This window comes from Schistocerca piceifrons, chromosome 2 (assembly GCF_021461385.2).
Source record: "Schistocerca piceifrons isolate TAMUIC-IGC-003096 chromosome 2, iqSchPice1.1, whole genome shotgun sequence".
Taxonomy (NCBI): domain Eukaryota; kingdom Metazoa; phylum Arthropoda; class Insecta; order Orthoptera; family Acrididae; genus Schistocerca; species Schistocerca piceifrons.
The window spans coordinates 564,060,905-564,084,437 of NC_060139.1; the positions used below are offsets into that span (position 1 = coordinate 564,060,905).

At 38.7% G+C, this 23,533-nt stretch overlaps 1 protein-coding gene across 1 annotated transcript in view; it reads left to right on the top strand.

The window, feature by feature from the left end:
* Positions 1-23,533, top strand: part of LOC124777471 (phospholipid-transporting ATPase IF-like) — a 442,189-nt gene that overhangs the window by 335,361 nt on the left and 83,295 nt on the right. Inside the window, exons 13-17 of the mRNA XM_047252898.1 lie at positions 4,879-5,042; positions 6,679-6,782; positions 10,697-10,839; positions 15,580-15,819; positions 19,751-19,893. Of these exons, the coding sequence (XP_047108854.1) occupies positions 4,879-5,042; positions 6,679-6,782; positions 10,697-10,839; positions 15,580-15,819; positions 19,751-19,893 (794 nt within the window). The remainder of the gene's footprint in view (positions 1-4,878; positions 5,043-6,678; positions 6,783-10,696; positions 10,840-15,579; positions 15,820-19,750; positions 19,894-23,533) is intronic.

The following is a 23,533-nucleotide window of genomic DNA, read 5'->3' on the forward strand; positions in this document are numbered from 1 at the left end:
ACTTGTCATTTCCTTCTTACCTCCCTTTCGAAGACTGCTAATTACACTCCAGAATGGTTTTCAAGCAGCTTGACCCATAGTCTCCAACCTGTTTCAAAAGTCTTCCCAAGATTTCTTCTTGGATGCTGCAATTATCTGTTTGGTTTTGTTTCTTTCTTCAACATAACTTTCTCTGTCTACCTGAGTTCTAGTATGTAGCCATTTTTGATACGCCTTCTTTTTCCTTTTACAGGCTGCCTTGACTGTGTCATTCCACCAAGCTGTTTGCTTCATCCTACTTTTACACACTACTGTTCCAAGACATTCTTTAGCCACTTCTAGTACTGTGTCCCTGTACCTTGTCCATTCCTTTTCCAACGACTGTAATTGACTACATTCAACTAACTGGTACCTTTCTGAGATCGCTGTTATGTACTTGTGCCTGATTTCCTTATCCTGAAGTTTCTCCACTCTTATCCTCCTACATAAGGACCTGACCTCCTGCACTTTCGGCCTCATAATCCCAATTTCACTGCAGATTAAATAATGATCAGTGTCATCAAAGAATCCCCTGAATACACGTGTGTCCCTCACAGCCTTCCTGAATTCCTGATCTGTTATTATATAGTCAATGACAGATGTGGTTCCCCTGCCTTCCCAAGTATACCGATGAATGTTCTTATGTTTAAAAAACGAGTTTGTGATTACTAAGCCCATACTGGCACAGAAATCCAAGAGTTGTTTCCTGTTCCTGTTGGCCTCCATATCCTCTCCAAATTTACCCATAACCTTTTCATACCTTTCTGTCCGATTTCCAATCCTGGCGTTAAAATCACCCATGAGCAGAACACTGTCCTTGTCCTTTACTCTAACAACTACATCACTGAGTGCCTCATAAAAACTATCCATCTTATCTTGATCTGTCTCTTCACAATGCGAATATACTGACACAATCCTAATTTTCTTGCTAGACACTGTCAAATCTATCCACATCAATCGTTCGTTTACATACCTTATTGCAACTACGCTGGGTTCCATTTCTTTCCTGATGTAAAGCCCTACACTCCATTGTGCTATTCCTGCTTTGACTCCTGACAGGTAGACCTTGTATTCTCCCACTTCCTCTTCTTTCTCACCCCTTATCCGAATGTCACTAACAGCTAAAACGTCCAGCCCCATCTTACTTGCAGCCTCTGCCAGCTCTACCTTCTTCCCAGAGTATCCCCCATTGATATTAATAGCTCCCCATCTCATTACCATTTGTTTGCCAAGTCGTATCTTAGGAGTCCCTGGTCTGTCAGTTAGAGGTGGGACTCCGTCACCTCCAAAGGTCCGATCATTTTGCTCTGATTGTTGCCAGCATCATATTTAAAGTACCAGGGACGCAGGTTGCTAGCCTTACTTGCCCCAAGTCCCATTGGGTTTTACCCCTAACTGTTGAGGGACTAACCGGTGGATTTGATAGTCTTTGCCGTATGAGCACAAAGGTGACCACGCCTCAGAATATGTCCGAGATGCCCAGCCTTATTCCAAAGTAACTGGTATCCCAACTGTCGGGACCACTTACTTGGCCACTCATACATTGCCCGTGGTTCGTGAACTACGACATGACTACAGAAACCCACACCATGAACCATTATTAAAAAGGTCAAATTTGGAATTTATTTCTGTTTATTGAATTTCAAACGTTGATGAAAGAACAGTTCATTAAAATAACGGTTATGAATATAATTTAAGCCCCACACCATAAAAAATCACTGTCTAGTTCTCATCACTTAATAGCTTCAACCTTATTTTCCCAACAATCACTTTGCTTGGCAACACACTTGGTCTGTGTATCCACAAGATTGTGTATGTCCTCCAGACATTATTTACATGGGTTTCAACTCCTTTTGCACTGTCCCTTGATCTTTTTGTTCTCTGCACAATATGACCAATCAAATGTTCTTTCAAAGGTGTAAGCCAGTGAAAATTTGATGGCACCAAGTCCATGCTTTACGGTGAATGTTCCAACATTTCAAATTTTAGATGCCATATTGCATCCTTAATATGTGCATATGTTTAAAGACGCACTTTGTCAAGAAGCAGCAGTACTCATTATGAGAGAAGTCTGCAGCATTTTGATTTCATAACAAGCTACAATTAAGTATCTCTTTAGTGAACACTAGCCATTGTTTAACTCTTCTGCTGGACCACTGCTAGACCAGTATGGAGGCCTTGACTGTCAAAAAAGTGTTTTTTCTTCATCAGAAACATGTTTACTCCTTTGATTGCCATCCTCTCTGGGGCAAGCTGGCCCACCACTGTTGTAAATAGTCCGTGATATCCTGATACTGGAACTGGGATGTAGTTGAAGCCTGAGATAGTCCCGTACACATTCTATCAGGGAGTTATCTGGGGATCTTGCTGGCCACAGGAGTATCTCAACATCAAAGTTCATAGAAACTCTTTGTTATATGCCTGAGCGTCGCCCTGTTGAAAAATGGCACCAGAGATTGTTGCATGAGAGGTAACACACAAAAATACAGGATGTTTGTGATGTACCATTGTGTCATTAGAGTTCCTTCAGCCATACCATCTGTGACCTGAAGTTACAACGGATGTTTCCCCAGACCATAACTCCAGGAGTAACACTGCTGTGCCTCTCCAAAACATTGGAAGAGTGCAGTCTCTCACCAGGACATTGCCATACATGACGATGGTTATTCGAAGTAATACATAATCGTGATTCATCACTGAATGCAGTATGATGCCATTCGTCAGCAGTCCAATTTTCCCAGTCATGACGTTGCTCCAAACGCAGCCAGTTGCATTGTAGTGTTAATGGTAGCCTACTCATGGGACAGAAATTACATAGGCCAGTTGCTGATAGTCTGCCATCAATGCTGCATGATGACACAGAAAGTTGGAGGGAGTTAATTACCTGTTCTCAGATGGCACCTACATTCCCATATAGTCCAATATCAGGCCGTTGTCACATCCAAATGCCCTGCAAATCTGGATATTGCAGGATTTGAACAGCCAGCCAAATGGAGACCCACAATGAAGCCCTTTTCTGACTCTGCCTAGTGCTCATAACTTTCTTGTATATGAGTATGCAGCATCTCCACATCCTTCCCAATGATCATTCGACAACGGCTGCTTTCCACACTCCTTATATGCCATACAATGCCCAGTAACAACACTATGCACAAGCACCACTAACGCATGCTTTTGGCCATTCCACCTGTCATAGAGAATTGGTACTCTAATCATTTACAGTGGTGTGTCAAGTTACACTGTCATCCAACCATTTCTTCTGGGTGATTTACTTTTTTTGTGACGCCGTGTACTTCTATAGCCATGTTTATTATGCTTGATTTTTGGGGAGGGGGAGGGGGGGGATTTATGCCTTGCTTTAAATCATTTGCGAATATGAAATTTCATTAACAGTAATCCCTTGTTTAACATGAGTTCATTGTCTCAGCTCAGATCCATACCAATCTTCCATTTCATCAGTGACTGTGTGTCTTCTGGTTTTTAATCTTTCCACCAATTCTTTCATTTTAATTTTACTTAAAGCACTATATCCATATTGATCCTTTATTATTCTGAGATTTCAGATGATTTTGTTCCCCCTGGGTCAAAAAACAAAGACAAATAACATTCAGTCGTTCTTGTATGGTATACATGAAGCTATATTGTGGGCACCACTCTGCAGGCACACATTACTCAGTCACAATGAAACCTACGTGGAGCACTTTTGAGAAACTATAATTGGTCTTGTAACACAATACTGTGATGTTTATACATTTCCATGAAAGTTATGATAAAATTCCTGTTAGTTGATTGCTTATCTTCCCAAGTATGATTTTTTTATTGTCTCGGGGTGACTATTATTCATGCAATTTTTCTTGATATGTTGATGCCCTAGTCTTAAATCAGAAGGATTTGGAAGATGTCAGAATATTAGTGATTTGTCATTGTTTGGTGCAACCTCAAAGCTCAGTATGGAGCACAGTAACTGAACTGTGTGAGGGGTTTGAGCGTGGCAGAGTTTGCATACACCTCCCTCTAAGATAATAATTATCATCATCCAAGGTCAAACAAGAAAGAGTGTGCACCTATTATACAGTGAGTAGTTCAAACAATGGAAGGTTCAAGTTGAATATCAACAATATTATAAAAAGGATAAATTGCACTTCACCCCCAAAGATGACACATTCAGTTACAGACAGGCACTGTGAAAAAGACAGTTGCTCATTGAACTATTGTCCAAAGCCTTCTTTAGAAAGGAAAACACTCAGATTCACACAAGCAAGCACACCTCACACACACATGACCAAAGTTACCAGAGAGCATGATAATGTGTGCATGATATGCCCTTGCTTGAGTGTATTTTCTTTTCTGAAGAAGTCTTCATGGTCAAAACCTCAGTGTGTAACAGTCTTTTCACTGTGCGTGTTTGCAGCTCAACATGTGATCTTTATGGCGAGCAGCAATCTATCCTTTTTGTAATACAGTGAGCAGTTCATAATGTGTGACAAATGATATGGGTTTATAATACACTGAATTTGTTATTTAGGCAATGCTTGCCCCATTGCTTAATTTTTATATTCTGAAAAACAATTTTTTTAATCATGTATCTGAAAACAGATATGCACAAAAAAAACTATGAAACCTGTACTTTTGTTTAAGTGAGATTTGAGTAGGAAACTAAATAGAGTACTAATAAACAAAGATAGAAGTTCAACTAAAACTGACAGTTACAAAATAATGGTAATGTCTGCTGTGAGGTAAAAGCAGCAAACTCTTGTATTATATTAACATTTAGGTAATGTAGGGAAAAAAGAGTTGAAGTTATTTTCCTTCTCTTTTCAGTGTAATGTGTTTTGCCTTCAGTATAATTATCTGTTTCAGCCAGAGATAGAACACTTCTTGATCGCTTTGGCCTTGTGTCATTCAGTGCAGATAACTTCTGGAAATAATGGCGTGAATAATAATGACCAAGTTGAAATGGACTCAAAATTAGATTATCAAGCATCTAGTCCAGATGAAAAGGCACTAGTGTCGGCAAGTGCAAGGTAAGATTTTGATATACACATACATAGCATTGATTCTGTTTTCAATTCTTGGCATATTTATTCTCAAAGAAATTTATTAAATGATAGTTAATGCTAAGTTGCAGATCAATACCCATTCTACATAAATAATTAATCTTCATTTATGCAGATTTACATAAATCAAAGCAGTCCACAAAAACTATGGTAGCTCATAAAACTGTTTGTCAAATGCGATTATACTTAAACAAATGCAGCATAAATAAAATATGAAAACATTGTTCAGAATAAGGAATTTGTGCTTGTATTAAAAGCTGTTTCAAATGTACACAATTGAAATTTTGGTTTGACGTAACACTATTAACATTACAGTTGAAACTTATAACATCAAGTAGCAGTACAGAAAACGTGGTAGTATGCATTATTATTAATGATAGTGTCTGTGAACTTCATAGGAAGTGAATACCATTTTCCTTTAAAAATTACACTTGGTGCAGTGACAGTTCTGGAATGACAATATTGCTCCAGATAGAATCCGAAAAGTACTGTATGGTGCTCAAGTCAGGATGTCAAGCTAGCTACTATATGCTCAAATTGCATACTGTTGAAGTTATTCATCCATAACATGGACCTTATATAGTCGAACAATTTTGGCTTTCATGACCCAAATGTTGCCTCTGGCATCAGCAAAAATCTGCACTTAAGCAGTAAGTATGTAAAAAACTTTAGCTTGGCTTGATGAATTGCCCCAAAAAATAATCCCATATTTTTTGGGGCAATTCATCAAGCCAAGCTAAAGTTTTCCGGGCACAAAAACGTGCAGTAAGAGTTTTATGTGGTGTGAACTCAAGAACATCCTGCAGAAGCCTGTTTAGGGAACTAGGGATACTAACTACAGCTTCCCAATATATTTATTCCTTAGTGAATTTTGTCATTAAAAATATATCACTTTTTCAAACCAACAGCTCAATTCATGGAATCAATACTAGAAATGTAATGAAGGTGTTGCCCTCAATATGAAAATATTAATCAGTTAAATGAGTTAACAGACATTTCGAAATACACTTCTGTTCATATATGTTTACTTTCTACAGATAGTTTGAAATTTGAAATAAACATTAATATATTAATATGTTAAATAATACCATACTTATGTTGGGAATACTGTGATAGATAAGAAAGGAAGTTTATATGGGAAGTGTGAAGTATCATTGTTAGATGTAGGACTCAACTGTATTCCACAGCAAATAATTAAACATCACTCGTACTTACTTTGTTATGTAATTTAAAATAAATTTTATAAAAAAACATTGTCCAGTTTGTGTTTCATTTATGTCTTCCATACTTACTGCAGTCACTTGCATTGAAAAGGTCATATTCTGCCTATTTGAAAATAATAAAAGGCTTTTTCATCTCTTTGGACAGTTTGGAAATTGAATTTATATTCTGTGTTAAAAATTTCTTTTTCATCTAATGTTTATGGCAATTTCTCACCATAAAATATTAAAAAATTACAACAAATTGTTTGTAATTCAGCGGGCTTTATTTTCAAATCTCACATTTATGAGATATTTAAATCAGTTCAGTGAATTCACAGGATGACATTTTGTGAGATCAATAGGTTAGTTGTAAATAATTTCAATTTTTTGTCCCATTTCAGGTGTGGCGTTGTCTTTCTTGGAGAAGAAGGTGACATTAATACTATTCAGGTTAGAGGCAAAATACGTAGATACAAAAAGCTAGATTGCCTCGAATTTACATCTGGTGAGTTTGAAGTTATTATTTATCTTTTTATTATAATATGTACAATATAGCATACTTTATGATATCAGACATCTTAGGCCTAGGCTATACTCTGTTTAAGAGTAGGAAATAAAAGAGTACTAACCTGACTGTAGCAGATATTGAAAGTGACCACCATTCATCTATTGGCACAGAGTTCCAAGTGTAATGGGGCACCCTCTTCTACCATAACCTTTTTTTTCTATAGAAGTAGCCGATACCAGGATTAATCTCGAATCTCGTTTAGGTGAGGAAGACCAAGAGTTGAATACACTAAGCAAATTCAGAAGGATGTAGGTTGCAGAAGGTACTTGGAGTTGAAGAAGCTTGCACAGGATAGAGTAGCATGGAGAGCTGCATCAAACCAGTCTCTGAACTGAAGACCACAACAACAACAACATCTCAGCTGTTTCACTGAAAGAATTTCATTTGATTTTGTGTACAATGTATTATATTTCAGGCTAAAATCTATAAAAAGAAATTGATTTGTTATACTCTGTACATAAAATTACCCTTCTTTGAAAAATATTTGAAATTACAAAATATATTATTAATTGCACAATCTAACATGAATTATTAAATTTATTTGTGGATCAATTACAAAATAATGATATAATGTGGTAAAGATTCTACTTTGGTCAAGAAAGTTTGTAAACTCTTTGGAATATTATGCGTACTGCAGAATAGTAGGGGGCATGCCTCTGATTGAAAAGCATGTGTTTTTTAAATTTTGTCTACAACAATGTAACTGATGGTTTTATGAAAAAGAAGATTGTAAAGTCAGTGTGATATAGAAGAATGGGATAAAAGAAAAGAAAATCATAGCAACAGATAGTTCTTCATCAGTTATTTAGTCATGAAGAACCCACAACGTTAAATCAGAATTTCAGCTGCAAAAATGTGCCCCTAGACACAAGACTTGGAGCCAACAACAAGAGAAAATGAAGATAAGTAAAAAGTTTTTCTTTTGTATATCTTACACCCCACAAAACTTTTGAAACTAATGAAGACACTTTGAAAAATTTAATAGTGTTGTGTGGGAGGGTAAGATTACACAGGGAACAATGAAGCACAGCAGAGGAAAGGAAATAGAGTACTAACCTGACTGTAGCAGATATTGAAAGTGACCACCATTCATCTATTGGCACTTTTAGACCCCAGTCAGCAAGTTGCTGAAGGTGGGTCAGAGCTGGACTGTTTGAATTGCTGCAGTCTCATCCAAAATGTTCTGCCGCAGTTCTTGAGGAAGTAATTGCACACTGACAGGTCAGGTGATGTGGATGGCCAGCTAGGACCATGACCAGACTGAGCTCTGCTAAGAACTCTGTAAGGCATGATGATTGCATAAATGTGTTCCAAGGTTGTATGGGCAGTTGCTCCATACTGCTGGAAGTAAGTAGGTATTTTCCTCCTCTGTTAATGCTCCCACAAATGGTTTCCAAATGTTTGTAATGTAATGGACTGAAGTCAGCATCTGATGAAAGATATGACATGCAGACACTGCAAACCAAACTCTAACCTTGTGATCAAGCAACAATCTTTCGTGGAAGTTATACAGATTCTCTGCTGCCCAGAACCTGTGACATAACCGCTCAGGTGAAATCAGGCTTCATCACACATAAAGAACAGATCCACGTCCAGGCCATTAATTGTTATCTCATTGAACAGCCACTCACAAAATTAGAGGCACTGCAGAGCATTTGCTAACTTTAATTCATGAACAACAGGCACTTGGTAGGGATGCATGTTCTCATCTAGGTGGAGTATTCATCTGCCCGATCAATGTGATATACTGGTCTCTTGTGACATGTGTCAGGTTGATTTGGTAAGACTCTGAAGTATTTTCTGGTGAACTGCAGCCACATTTTCTGGTGTACAGGCATATTTTGGAGTGTTTTTTGACTTGTTCAAAACAGATCCTGTCTGGCACCATTTTTGGATTCAGCATTGCAAGGCACTCTTTGCTGGCACTTTGACACCATTAAACTTCTCAGCATACAACAGACCACACTGTTGCCACGACTCTGTTGTCACATAACTTTCCACAACAAACACCCACTGCTCCACTGTGAGTACCATAGTCCACTTTGCGCAACATCCTACATCAGTAACACTTTTGAAATTGTGGATGGCTATAGATGCAGCATGGCTCGATATTTAGGCAGGGGACTGCCAATGACGTGTTGAGTCCATTTCACATCAAGTTTCTGCACTATGCTGGGCAAAAGGAGGTCCAGCATGATATTAGGAGGTATCTCATGATTTTTGTCATCTCAGTGTATACCATTACATATTATTAACATATTTACTTGAAAGAGTGGTCTGTACATCCTTCCTTATCTCTCAAAATTGTTTACAACTGTGATAGATATTATATTTCCTAATATTTTGGCTGAATAATCTTATTGTATAGTGATGGTGAATGTCTGAATTTGTTGTCATGTTATCATTGCTAATTACATGTTTGTCAAGGAAAATTAATATTATTTACATACACACATACTTTTTGTTAACCAAATATATGCATTAGCCTCTAAAATTATTTCTGATATTGATTTTCACGTCTGTAAATATGCATTGCCTGCTCATTTGTGCTACTATTTATGATCCGTACGACACAAGAACCATTATTCAACTTCTGTGATATGCTAAATGCTTGTCCCACTTCCTGTCACTCTGAAACTGAAAATCAAAGAATCTGATGATTTTGCCCGAGATTGATTATTAATGATGCCATTTTTTTTATTTATTTATTTTTTTTCCCGTGTTTGTTGCACTAAGGAAATTTGGGGCAAATGAGAGAACATAACAAGAAAGGAACTACAATTCTAAATCAATTAAATACATTCTTCTAATTATGCAGTACAGTGACAGATGATAGCAGTAGCTGATGGATATCGAGAGAAAGATTGCTATGATTAAATAAACCATTGGAATAAAACCAATTTCTTAACAAATAACCACCATATTATAGAAGCAATAAAGTTATGTATCAACACATTTATTTGAAGTATTTTAAGAAGTAGCTGAGAAAAATCACCAACACCACCACCACCACCACTCACAGATTAGACATTAGGCCTGTTCCAACTGGCCGATTGCTGTCTGCATGGCAGTACAAGGAGTGATGATCTCTGATCATAGGACATATTGGGATGATGCTGCTGCTACTTTATTCAAGCAGATCCTTATTTGGCCTCACGAGGCTGAGTGGACCCCATCCCAGACCCACAACCTAAAAAAAATTTGAGGTACCGGGAATTGAACTCGGGTCCTTTTACCCCAAGGACAGCAATGCTAACCATCCAGCTGTGGAAGCATTTCTTTTACCCGTTTCTACTGCCACCTCTGGTCCATCATTTTTCCTGTAAATGTAATGGATCAAGTACCACAATACGTACAATGATGTTACATACAAATTGTTACAATCAAAGACATATATTCTACAAATAGATGTTATATACAAATGAACTTACCTGCAGCAGTCTTCCACACTGATATAAATTTTGTACTCTTTAGTACAACTGTGTTGTGACAGGCGAAAACTGTGCACTCGACTGAGACTTATCCAGACACCAGCCATTCAGAGGCATCACACTTCCAGTAGAAACATCTAGGCACACTCCATGGACTGAGTAAAAGCCTTAAATTCCTACAAGCACCAATCCATTCCTTCTAAAACTCAAATATGTTTCTTCATCAGAAGAAAGGATAATATGGAGAGTTCGACTTGGCCAGTGTTGGGATTACTACTGAGACAAAATTTGTTACTTCATACTTGATTTCATTTATAAACTTGTCACTTTGCTAATATGCACTGAATTTCTTTCCTTTTATTTCAAATTACAAATGTAATATGTTATTAAATTTAAAAACTATGTATATTTACTTTACAGATCGAAAACGCATGTCTGTAATAGTGGAAGATGACGATGGAATTATATGGCTCTTTTGCAAGGGTGCTGAGTCTGCTGTCATTCCACTTGCAGATGATGGTCCAAAGCAAGAAACACAGCGACATATAACAGATTTTGCTATGGTGAGCTTTTAATGCAAATGGGATATGCAAAATTTATGTATAAAACATTTTTGGGCTTCATGCTGCATCAATTCAGGGTAAAACCCTGAGCTATCAACATTTACCTCCATCATCTTCATCAGGAGCAACTAATTTCCAAAACTGGTGCCGCTGTGGCCCTGAATTGATGCTGCATACAGAACTTATGTTTGAATATTGTATATAAACAGAAGGAATGTTCACAGAGACATTCCCTAAGAAAGAACAAGCATATATTACTCAGTTCCCAAATAGGAAGTTGTTAACTGTTGTAGCTTTTGGACAAATCCTTTTTTTCAAGCTAGAGTACACATACACACTCATAACCAGACGCAGCATAGCTGCAGTACTTAGATTGCATCCACATTCCTTGTGGTGTAAATGAACATTGATTAAACATGAATAGGAACTGTGTCTGCTGGGTATGGATGCAGAAGGAATTGACCACAGAATGGAAACAGCTTGAAGCTATGTTGGGCATGGTTGCAAGGTTTCAGGCCATTGGCCAGGGCTACAGCGACATCGGGGCACCTGAGATGAATGCTTCAGTGCCTACAGTATTGCCTGGGATTCCTGATGTCACAGCACCTTCAGATGCATGCATCCTGGTCAATTGGCTCTCACATAACAGTGAATAGTTGACAGTCACAAATCTCTAAGTGGAAGGCAAGAGTAGTTACTGGTCAGATGGATGCCCCCTTATGCCTTAAAAACATATTTTAGGCATTGTCCACTGCTGAACGTACATAGGTAGCACAGGACACCTCATCTGTTGGGACTGGGGCTACCCTTTCTCAAAGATCCAGACGAGCACAGAAGGTGGCATTGCTTGTCTCTGGGAGCTCCAATGATAGGTGGGTGATAGAGACTGAAAGGAAATAGCAGGCAGATGGGGAGGCTCTTCCAGCAGTGACAACACACTGGGTGCACACAGCTAGAAGCTGTGGCTCATATTGGCGTGAATAACACCCGCTAGCTGAATCAAAGGTCATCCTTGCTTCGTGTAGGTGGCTGGCTATTTTGGTGAAGACACCTAACTAGAAAGTGAGGTGGAAGCAGCATTGTTCCTTGAGTGAGTCATTGTCCTCTGGTTTGGAGCTAATTGGAGGGCAGGCTTAAACCTGAGGCCCAGATAATTCTATGAAAATCTGGGACGTGGTTTTCTTGTCCTCTGCTGTTAGAGGGATGATTGTAGGACCTCCCCCTCCCTCATAAAAGGTCAGGTGTGCACTACACTCAGGAAGCAGCTACTATGATAGTGGGTTGTGTGTGGCATTCTTACAAAGACCAGCTGAGGCATATTCCGGTTTCAGACAGTGTAGAGTATCAGCCCCATAAATTAAAGAAACATGCCAACTGGAGAAGAAAGTATTAATATAGTTTTAGTTAACTGCAGGAGCATCCTTGGAAAGGTCTCAGTACTAGTATCACATGTAAATGCTAATAATGCCCAAGTAGTATCAGGGACAGAAAGATGACTGACACCAGATGCACAGCAATGAAATTCTAAATTCTGACTGGAAAGTATGTTGCAAATATAGGTTTCATGCAAAGTGGATGAGGTGTGTTTTATGCAATACAATTATACATAGTGAGGATAGTACAGATCCCAAATGTGAACTGATTTGGGTGGTGATGTGCTTAGAAGTGGATCAAACATTATACTTAAATGCCTCAAGAGCGGTGGTGGCACAACATTTGAGGAAAAACTTGGTGAAGATTTTGCATAAACTTTTTGGTCATGGTGTAGTGTTAAGGGGATATTTCAGATTATCAGCTCTAGAATGGGAGACCCAAGTGATTAGGTCACATAGGAGAGACAGAGAATAGTGAGTTTTTTTAATGCCTTAACCAAAAACTACCAAGTAGATAATTAGAGAATCAGCTCATGAAGGTATAGCATCACTGAATATGGCTGAGCAGTTAGCATGTAACATTCATCTCCAGGACTGAAAATGTTGACCATAAATAGACAGAGTTCAAGAGTATTGTACAATATGCCCCAGACAGATTTGTGCCGAGCATAGTGTTGAGAGGTAGAAAAGACATACTGTGGTTAAACATCCATGTTAGAATGCTGCTATGAAAGAAAAGAAAACCCTGCTTCAAATTTAAAAATATCCAGAGCCTAACAGAGAAACAAAAGCTGAACAAAGCCAAATTTAATGCAAGGAAAGACATGCATGAAACGCTCAATTAATTCAAAAGTAAAATTCTATTTACCAATATGTTAAAAAAAACCTAAGAAGTTTTGGTATTATGTTAAATCAGTAAATGGATTGAAGTCTCTCTTCCATTGGAATCAACACAGATTCTGAAAAAAATCATGTGAAACCCAGCTCACTCTGTTCATCTATGAAAGACCCAGTAGATATGGCACCTATATTGATTCTGTTTTTTTTTTTTTTTCATCCTCTCCAGAAGGCATTTGGTACAATTCCACAATACCTAATACTAAAAAAACTCTGTTTGAACAGGCTTTGGAAGACCCTAATGGTATTGACCGACCACCATGTCATCCTCAAACTATAGGCATCACAGAATGCTTATATGGAGGGGTGTGCGGTCAGCACACCACTCCTCCGGCTGTTGTTAGTTTGTTAGTTCTCGTGACCAGAGCCATTACATCACAATCAAGTAGCACCTCAATTTTTTTTCACAAGGACTGAGTGCAGCCCCTTGCCAACAGTGCTCAGCAGTCCGGAAGGTCACCCTTCCAAGTGCTAGCCAAGCCCAACAGTGCTTAACTACAGTGATCTGATGGTAACTGGTGTTAGCACTACGGCGAGCCCATTAGCATATTCCACAATATCACCTAATGATAACATTATAATCATATGGAATATCAGACAAGCTTTGTGATTGGATTGAAGAATTTCTAGTAAACAGAACACAACATGTCATTCTTGATGGAGAGAAATCTTCAGATGTAATGATAACTTTGAGTGTACCACAAGGGATTTTGTTATTGGACCATTACCTTTTACAGTATGTATAAATGATCTAGTGAATAAAATTAGAAGTCTCATGAGGCTTTTCGTGGATGATGCTGTTGGATATAGAGATGTTGTAATGCTGGAAAATTGTAGAGAAATGAAGACAGACCAGCAGGGGATCAACACCTGGTGCAGGGATTGACAATTGACCCTCAGAATAAGCAAATGTAACATATTGTGAATACACAGACAGAAAGACCCCTTATTGTAATATTACTCAATTGCAGAACAGTCAGTGGAAGGAGTTACTTGCTTAAAACATGTGGGAGTCTGTGTATGGAGTGATGTAAAGTGGAAAAACCACATAAAACTAATCATTGATGAGGCAGATACCAGAATGAGATTCATAGGAAAAATCATCAGAAAACATAGTCCACACACCAAGATAATTTGCAAAACCCTTATTCAACTAATACTCGAATACTGCTGTTTTTCTGGGATTGATAGAGGAAATAGAGAAGATCCAAAGAAAAGCTGCACATTTCATTACAGGTTCATTTAAAAAGCACAGAAATGTCTTGGAGATACTCAGTCAACTCCATTGGCAGACACTACAATAGAGGCACTCTGCATCGTAGTAAGTTTTACTGTGAAAATTCTGAGGGTCTAGGTTCCTGTAAGAGTCAACCAATATAGTCCTATCCACATCTCACAAAAAGACCATGAAAGCAAAATGATAGAAGTTTGAAGATTCCAGCTCACACTAAGTCATATCAACAATTGTTGGGACTATTCATGACTGGAAAAGGGGGGAGGAGGGGGGGGGGGGGGACATTGACAGTGCTACACAAAGTACCGTCTGCCACACACTGTAAGGTGGCTTATGGAGTATAGATGTAGATGTAGAGGCAAGCTGGAGGTGGGTGTAGGGCAGGGGGCTAAAGGAGATTGAGGCCAGGAGGATTGTGGGGCTGAAGGATATATTGCAAGAACTGCTCACATTTATGTAGTTTATAGAAGCTGGTGTTAATATAGAAGCTGACATTAGGGGGAAAGGATCGGATGGCACAGATTGTGAAACAGCCATTTAAGTTGAGTACGTTGTGCTCAGCAGTGTGTTCTGTCATTTGCAGTCAACTCTGCTCTTGGCCATAGTTTTGTGGTGGTCATTCATTCAGATTGGTAGCTGGTTTGTGGTCATACCCATATAAAAAGCTGTGCAGAAATTGCAGAAGAGCTGGCATATGACATGACTGCATTCACAGGAGGCCCTGACCCTCCGATGGGAGGATAAGCCTGTGACAGGATTGGAGTAGGATGTGCTGGATGGGTGTATAGGACAAGTCTTGCACCTGTAGATCCCACCAAGAAGGAGAACCTTCATGGTGTGGAATGAGCCTAGATATACATTAACAAAATACAACTTAATGTGTATGCTGTATCAACAGAAAACTGCTCATGTTCAGCTTAATGCTACTTCTGCTTACGCCAGCTAAATTTACCTAGTAAATTACAAGAAAATCCACTTTTTTGAGAAAAGGCCACTACTTCCTCAATTATTTTAAATATCTGCTGTTTTTATTGTGTTAGTATCTTAATATTTAATTACTTACATTTGTATGTACAGAAATCATAACAAATATTTAAAGAGTGTGCTGCAATGCAGAATAAAATTGTGTAATTTTCTACCTAAGCAGGCAGTACCTCTTCTTATTCTTTATAATCTTATTTATAATTTATAGTGCAAATATATACAATTGGTGAGAGAAAAAATTGTAAATTACAGCGAGGCCTGCGGACTATGGTTGTTGGCTGTAGGAAGATGGATGTGGTTCAATACAATACCTTGAAGGCACAGATTGAACTTTCAAGGCAGACTCTTAGCACAAGAAGGGAGTCAGTTGTGGCCAAAAGCTATACAAAAATGGAAAGGGGACTGATATTACTAGGAGCTACTGGTGTTGAGGACCGACTGCAAGATGGAGTACAAGAAACTCTGGAGAGTCTCAGAGCGGCAGGTATCAAGGTAAGGCTAATGAACTAACTAAATACATGGAATGTGAATGTTCATTAGTTATTTCATTCTGTGAATATTTAAGCTATGATCGTTGTTACCATTGCAATCTAAAAAACCAAATATTTTTTAATAACTTGTAAAAAAATGGTGCCACTGACACAACTGAAAAAATGAGGTGCTCAGATAACTGGTTCTCCATAGACACTGTCAAGTTATTCAGTGATATACATTGTACATCAGCTAAAAGAAAAACTAGATTTTGAAGTAAATAAAAACAGATCCTTGAGCCTTTTAAAATCTTCATCTGGTATAGCTGTGACTAGGCATTCTGTCTGGTAATAAAATTATGTGCAGGTTTTGTCATTCACATGTTATGAAATCTATGGAACCCTTCACAAGAGTGGACATCAGCATGTTATATTTAGTCCATCTCCCCCTTGAGAGTCTGTTCTTTGGAAGTATCGAGGAAGTTCAAATTCATAATTTGGCCTTTGTAAAGGATATTCTATAAAGAAGGCTATATTCAGACTCATTAATTGAATTCTGTTTAAAATAATTCTAGCATTCATTGAAGGTTTTTCTGGGACAGCCTTTAATTGTTTGGACCAAAGCCCATTACTGTATAAGGTGACACATTGGCATTAAGGACAGGCCTTTTGCCGTAACACTTATCAGATGAGGGTGTAACTCTAATTTGAAATGAGAAATATTATCAGCAGAGTCTGTCAAGGTTTGATTTTCTTTTTTTTTCTTTTTTTTAATATACAGTAATTCACACCCACCACCTTTTGCACATTAAAATAATAGAAATTCTCCTCTGGAGTAGAAGAGTTGTCAAGAGAAACTTCAGATTGTTTTCAAATTTTACTTTGCTGTTTATCAGGTATTTTATATCACTGGATAAGTGATTAAAAAGTTTTGTTACAGGATCGTCCACATCTTTTTGTGTTAAAGAAAACCTTAATATGTAGTACTGAATGTCATTTTCCCTTATGGTATTGTAATTATGTGCATCATCGTTCCTTTTGAACTTCAGTGGATTATTTACAAGAAACTTAATGGGGGAAGTAAATATACTGTGAAGTAGTTGTCAGAATGTTTAACTCCTTAAACTGATATCTACTAGATATTAGTGGGTGAGCACCACATATTATTCTTGAAGCATATTTTTGAGCGATGAAGACTTGCTTTCTTAGAGATGAAACAATGAAAACTCCAGCTTGGAGTATCAACAATATAAGGACACGGATAGATTGCTGCACACCATAAAGAGTACACGATGAGTTGTATATAGACATAACAATAAGACTGTTACTCATTTCGCTTTCAGCCAAAGCCTTCTTCAGAAAAGGAAATACACATTCATTCACATAAGCAAACACACCTTACACACATATGACCACCAACTCTGGCAGCTGGGACCGAGCTGCTGGAGATAGTGGTCATGTGCACATGAGGTGTGCTTGATTTGTGAATGAGTGTGTGTGTGTGTGTGTGTGTGTGTGTGTGTGTGTGTGTGTGTGTGTGTGTGTGCGCGCATGTGTGTGGGCGCATGCACGTGCACATGTGAGCGTGTGTGCATGTGTGTTTCCTTTTCTTAAAGATGAGTTACTCCAGAATATTATTCCATGTGACATTATTGAATGGAAATATGTCAGCCTGCTGATTTGCCTCTCTGCAAGATTGGCAGTGATTTTAAGTTGTTTAAGGAATTCTAAAATGTGGTTTTTTCCAGTTTAAATTCTTATCAGTATGGACACCCAAGGATTTTGAAGTTTCCACCCTATTTATTATTATTTCCTCTCCGTGTGTCACACTTGCCATAGGCTTATTACCCCTAGATGTGCAGAGCTGAATAAGTTAAATCTTTTTAAAATTGAAGGTGAGTACATTTGCAGGAAACCAGTCAATGATCCTTTAAAACATTTTTTTTTTTTTTTACCATTTCTTCCATTTATATGTGTGTGCTTGGATTGATTACAATACTAGTGTCATCTGCAAAAGAGAACTAATTCTGCTAACTTTATATTAGACAGAAGATTGTTAACATATATGAGGAACTATTATGAACTGAAGACTGAGCCTTGAGGACCCAAAACTTGATCTCTCCAGTCAGAATTACAGCCCCAGACTATATTGGTTGAATTACTAAGTACAACTTTGTGCATTCTTTTGGTTCAATGTGACATTATCCATTGTTTGGCTATACCGTCAGTCCCATAAAACTTCAATTTATCTAGGAAAGTACTGTAATTCACCCAGTCAAATGCCTTAGGTAGATTGCAGTAAAGGAATTCTTCTGAAACTCACACTGACTTTCTGAGGGTATTATTGTTCCTATGGTGAGATTCTATACACACCTTCTAAAAAATTTTGGAAAAATGATGTGAACCGACATGCAGCTTCAACATACTATTACCTTTATTCCAGTTTAAATGAGAGTCACAGGTGCTCAGATTCAAGTTACAGCCTAAATACAGTTTTAACTTGCTGCAAATAGTCAGTGCAGTGAATTCTTGACACACAGTAAAATATTTCAATCCAGTAATGACTTCAAGTGTGTGAAATAGTCATTCTTTCTTAAATGTCATCAGTCCAAATTATGATTGCACTACAGACCTGACTTTGCAAAGAGTAACTACAGAGGTTGGAAAAGAAGGAGAGAGGTGGTAAAATATAGGAGCTGTTAGCTGATCTATGAGGTATGCCTAGATGGCTCATGTAGATGAATAATGTGCACAAACTGCAGGTGTGTCTGGTTGTGTACTGGCCTAACACATAGTTGTAATTTGTTGATGATAGGATTGTCCCAATCAAGGCTACAATCAAATCAGTAATAAAACAGGTGTGCAAAAAATTTACAGCAAATGTTTTAACTCTGAATATCCATAAAAGAATTTTGTGCAGTTTCAGAACCATGTTGAAGCCCCTGGAAAGGAAGTTAACAAGCAAGAAATCAATCAAACTCTTTGTATAAATTTCCTAGACATTCAAAATGATGATCAATTAAAATGGACTGAACATGTTTGTCTGCTACTCCTTCATACATTTAAATTCTTAGAAAATGTAGCAATAGGCATATAAGTTTTAGTGCTAATGGAAGTAATTGTACAAGTAACATGAGGAATTAGCAACTGCATGTTTTGCAGGAACAGAAAATAGTATTTATTACATGATGCATAAATAGTCCTTGAAATTTCTATAAAAGAAAGAAACTGTTGTGAGAATTTATTTTGCTTATGATCAGCATACCATGAAGTATGAGTTCACCATCAGTTTCATTAATAAAGTGAGATAAATCTTCTACTCAGATACATATTTACCCCTAGATAAAAAGTGTTTCTTCTATTTGATCCGCTGTATATTCCCCATCTGTCCTTTGTAAGTGGTACTCCCCAACTTCTCTCTGTAGGTGTAAGTTAAATGGTTAAGAAGTTGAAGACTTCCATGCTGTTAACCAGATGACAACATGGGCATGTCAGTAAGCAGGGAGAAAGAAAGGATGTAACCTGAGTGAGCATGTAGTTGTGATGTGATATTACACACTAGGCTACATGATCATGTGATGTTACACACTAGGCCACATGATCAGTGTGCACTGTTTACAGTGAAAATAATTGTAGTGTATTATATATAATAAAATAATGAGTGCTCTTATGAAGAGGCTGTGGTTTCACAAAGCCAGTTTGTCCAAATAAATATTTGTTGCTATCACATAGTAATATTTGAAAATAGTGTACGTATATATTATGTATATAATTATATATTTTCATGTGTTGTAGTAGGAGAAATTTTTCTGTAAGAGCACACCTGTATTTATATGACCTTACGTTTACAGAAATAAAATTTATATCCAGTCTGTTTAAATGTATAGGGTAATCTACTTTAAACAAAGCGATTAAGATAGATGTAAAATACAGAGAAAACTGTAATTTTTCAGGTATGGATATTGACGGGTGATAAAGTAGAGACAGCAGTAAACATCTCTTACTCTTGTGGTCACTTCAAGGCTGGTACTATGCAACTATCCCTTACTGAACAAAGATCAGATGAATCCTGCCAAGCCACACTTGCCTTATTCAGGTAAAGTATATGTGTTCATACACCTTTGCTTCAATATCCTGATAGTTCATTTATATATTTGTGACTAAGCACTACAATTGCTAAAATATGCACAACATGTTTCAGAGTCCTTGCATAAATTGACTAGAGGTGATAGATCACATCTTAGTGAACAATTTTTGTTAGAGATCAAATGTTCACTGACACTTCCCATGGACAACAAGATATCACTAAACTAACAGTGTCTACTAACCTGTGCTTCATCTGTGGAATACCTATCCCAGTATATTGGTAGACTGATTTTCAACAAGTAAGCCTTAAGAATCAGTGTTTCTAATCAGTGAAAGATATTTTAGAAGCTTTGTTTGCTCTCTCTCATGCAAATCAGATATCTGGATGGTAGGCAACAATCATTTCATATGAATGTTGCAGAGTGCCTATGTTCTGCTCCCTCTCTGGGGTATAACTTCTGTAAGAGATACCAGCATTGCCAGTGCACATTTTGTCTCCAATGAAAGTTTTTCCCCATTATGTGATCTCACCCTCAATGTTAAATGCAAAGACTTTGAAACACCTTATAGTCTATATAGAAATTGAATCAACAGAATGAAACTACATCAAAGAAAAAATTTTAGTCGTTCAACTGCAGCTGACATTCACACAATGCAAATGCGGAAAAAAAATCTTACTTTTCAAAACACAGGTTTCTTCATTAGGTATACAAAGTGAAAAGACAGGTCAAAATGGGGATTATTCAAGAATTAGATAGCAAAATTGTGCATTACATCATATCGCGGAGGACACTCAACTGCTAACATTTACATTCAGTTGGCATATGACTTTTATCATGTCATAGGTGATACTTGCCCTTTTGTGAGATTAGTGAAGCCTTAATAATAATGAGAATCAAATGTAGTGGTTATAGGATCCTGTAAATTAGACACAAGATATAATTATAAGAACTGAAGGCAGTGATGACATCAAGTGTGTATCCTTGAATGGAATCAATATTGGAATGGATGCAAATGTGAACACGGTGCGTCAAGAACTATCTCAAAGAATTATGTCAAAGTTTAGCCATTATTGTTTGTTAGAGGTACTAACTTGTGCTTAAAAATGGAGGTTGCCATAAATGAGGTGGATGTTAACATTCCAGAAGGTGGCATGAGACTGAGAAAAGAGTACCCCCACATACACTCCTGGAAATTGAAATAAGAACACCGTGAATTCATTGTCCCAGGAAGGGGAAACTTTATTGACACATTCCTGGGGTCAGATACATCACATGATCACACTGACAGAACCACAGGCACATAGACACAGGCAACAGAGCATGCACAATGTCGGCACTAGTACAGTGTATATCCACCTTTCGCAGCAATGCAGGCTGCTATTCTCCCATGGAGACGATCGTAGAGATGCTGGATGTAGTCCTGTGGAATGGCTTGCCATGCCATTTCCACCTGGCGCCTCAGTTGGACCAGCGTTCGTGCTGGACGTGCAGACCGCGTGAGACGACGCTTCATCCAGTCCCAAACATGCTCAATGGGGGACAGATCCAGAGATCTTGCTGGCCAGGGTAGTTGACTTACACCTTCTAGAGCACGTTGGGTGGCACGGGATACATGCGGACGTGCATTGTCCTGTTGGAACAGCAAGTTCCCTTGCCGGTCTAGGAATGGTAGAACGATGGGTTCGATGACGGTTTGGATCTACCGTGCACTATTCAGTGTCCCCTTGACGATCACCAGTGGTGTACGGCCAGTGTAGGAGATCGCTCCCCACACCATGATGCCGGGTGTTGGCCCTGTGTGCCTCGGTCGTATGCAGTCCTGATTGTGGCGCTCACCTGCACGGCGCCAAACACGCATACGACCATCATTGGCACCAAGGCAGAAGCGACTCTCATCGCTGAAGACGACACGTCTCCATTCGTCCCTCCATTCACGCCTGTCGCGACACCACTGGAGGCGGGCTGCACGATGTTGGGGCGTGAGCGGAAGACAGCCTAACGGTGTGCGGGACCGTAGCCCAGCTTCATGGAGACGGTTGCGAATGGTCCTCGCCGATACCCCAGGAGCAACAGTGTCCCTAATTTGCTGGGAAGTGGCGGTGCGGTCCCCTACGGCACTGCGTAGGATCCTACGGTCTTGGCGTGCATCCGTGCGTCGCTGCGGTCCGGTCCCAGGTCGACGGGCACGTGCACCTTCCGCCGACCACTGGCGACAACATCGATGTACTGTGGAGACCTCACGCCCCACGTGTTGAGCAATTCGGCGGTACGTCCACCCGGCCTCCCGCATGCCAACTATACGCCCTCGCTCAAAGTCCGTCAACTGCACATACGGTTCACGTCCACGCTGTCGCGGCATGCTACCAGTGTTAAAGACTGCGATGGAGCTCCGTATGCCACGGCAAACTGGCTGACACTGACGGCGGCGGTGCACAAATGCTGCGCAGCTAGCGCCATTCGACGGCCAACACCGCGGTTCCCGGTGTGTCCGCTGTGCCGTGCGTGTGATCATTGCTTGTACAGCCCTCTCGCAGTGTCCGGAGCAAGTATGGTGGGTCTGACGCACCGGTGTCAATGTGTTCTTTTTTCCATTTCCAGGAGTGTATAAGCACTGTTGAGTCTGCAGACTATTTTAGTTGTTCAGTTAAATTTTGGCCCATAACTGGCCCATGTCCCAAAGCTTGTGGCATTTATATTGTACAAAAGAGCTATAAATTTAGAACTATGTGGTAGGAGCTACGCTTACCCAGAAAGATGAAAACAAAAAGGATAGCATCATACTGCAAGAGTTTGGTCAATATGTTTGTTACAAGTACACTAGGCATCTGTCTTGTAGTAGTCATCAAATTCCCAACTTGATGTAATCTTCTTAGGTCTTGATTCAGTGTTAACATTTATTAAATCAGTATTCTGACAAGTTGGAGTTAAAGTCAGACTTTATGACAAGTCGAATGAAGATCAGGCAACAGATTAATCATTAGTATCTGTCCTTATGTAATGCTGATGTCTGGTTTAGACTCAGAGATTCCACAAATTAAAATGAGAAGTGTTGTTACAAAAGGGTTCCATATATTGAAATTGCAGTATACTATATTCAGGTCACTGTTATTCCTCGGATCCACATATGATGCAGCAGTCTTTGCTGCACTTATGATGATGTCAAGTGCAGCACTACAGTCCTAGTTATTGTACATAGCCCATAAGGAATACCTCAGCATATAAATAGAACAACCACAACAGAATGTGCTCTACAATAAACCTTCATACATGATAAGGACTGTTCCAACCCTTGAAATGTTCTTCGTACTCAATTTTATCAAAAAAAACAACTATGTACACTAGTTCATTTATACATCAAGCTGGTATAGGATTGTCCTATTAATCAAATGGTTCCCTTTCTTGAAATTGTGACCAACAAAATAGCGGAAAGTGTCATACCCTCTGACTTGCTACCCCATATCTATGGACAAGCATCAAAACAAATAATAAATTAATGTGAAAACAACTTCATTTATTAACATTACAACTGTTGGACTGTTGTCCAGTATACATTTTTTTTACTATCGTATCATGCTGCGGAAGGGACCAAATAGGCAATTAAGAAAACAAATAAAATAGACAGCTCATTCATCCTATGAAATATTTAAA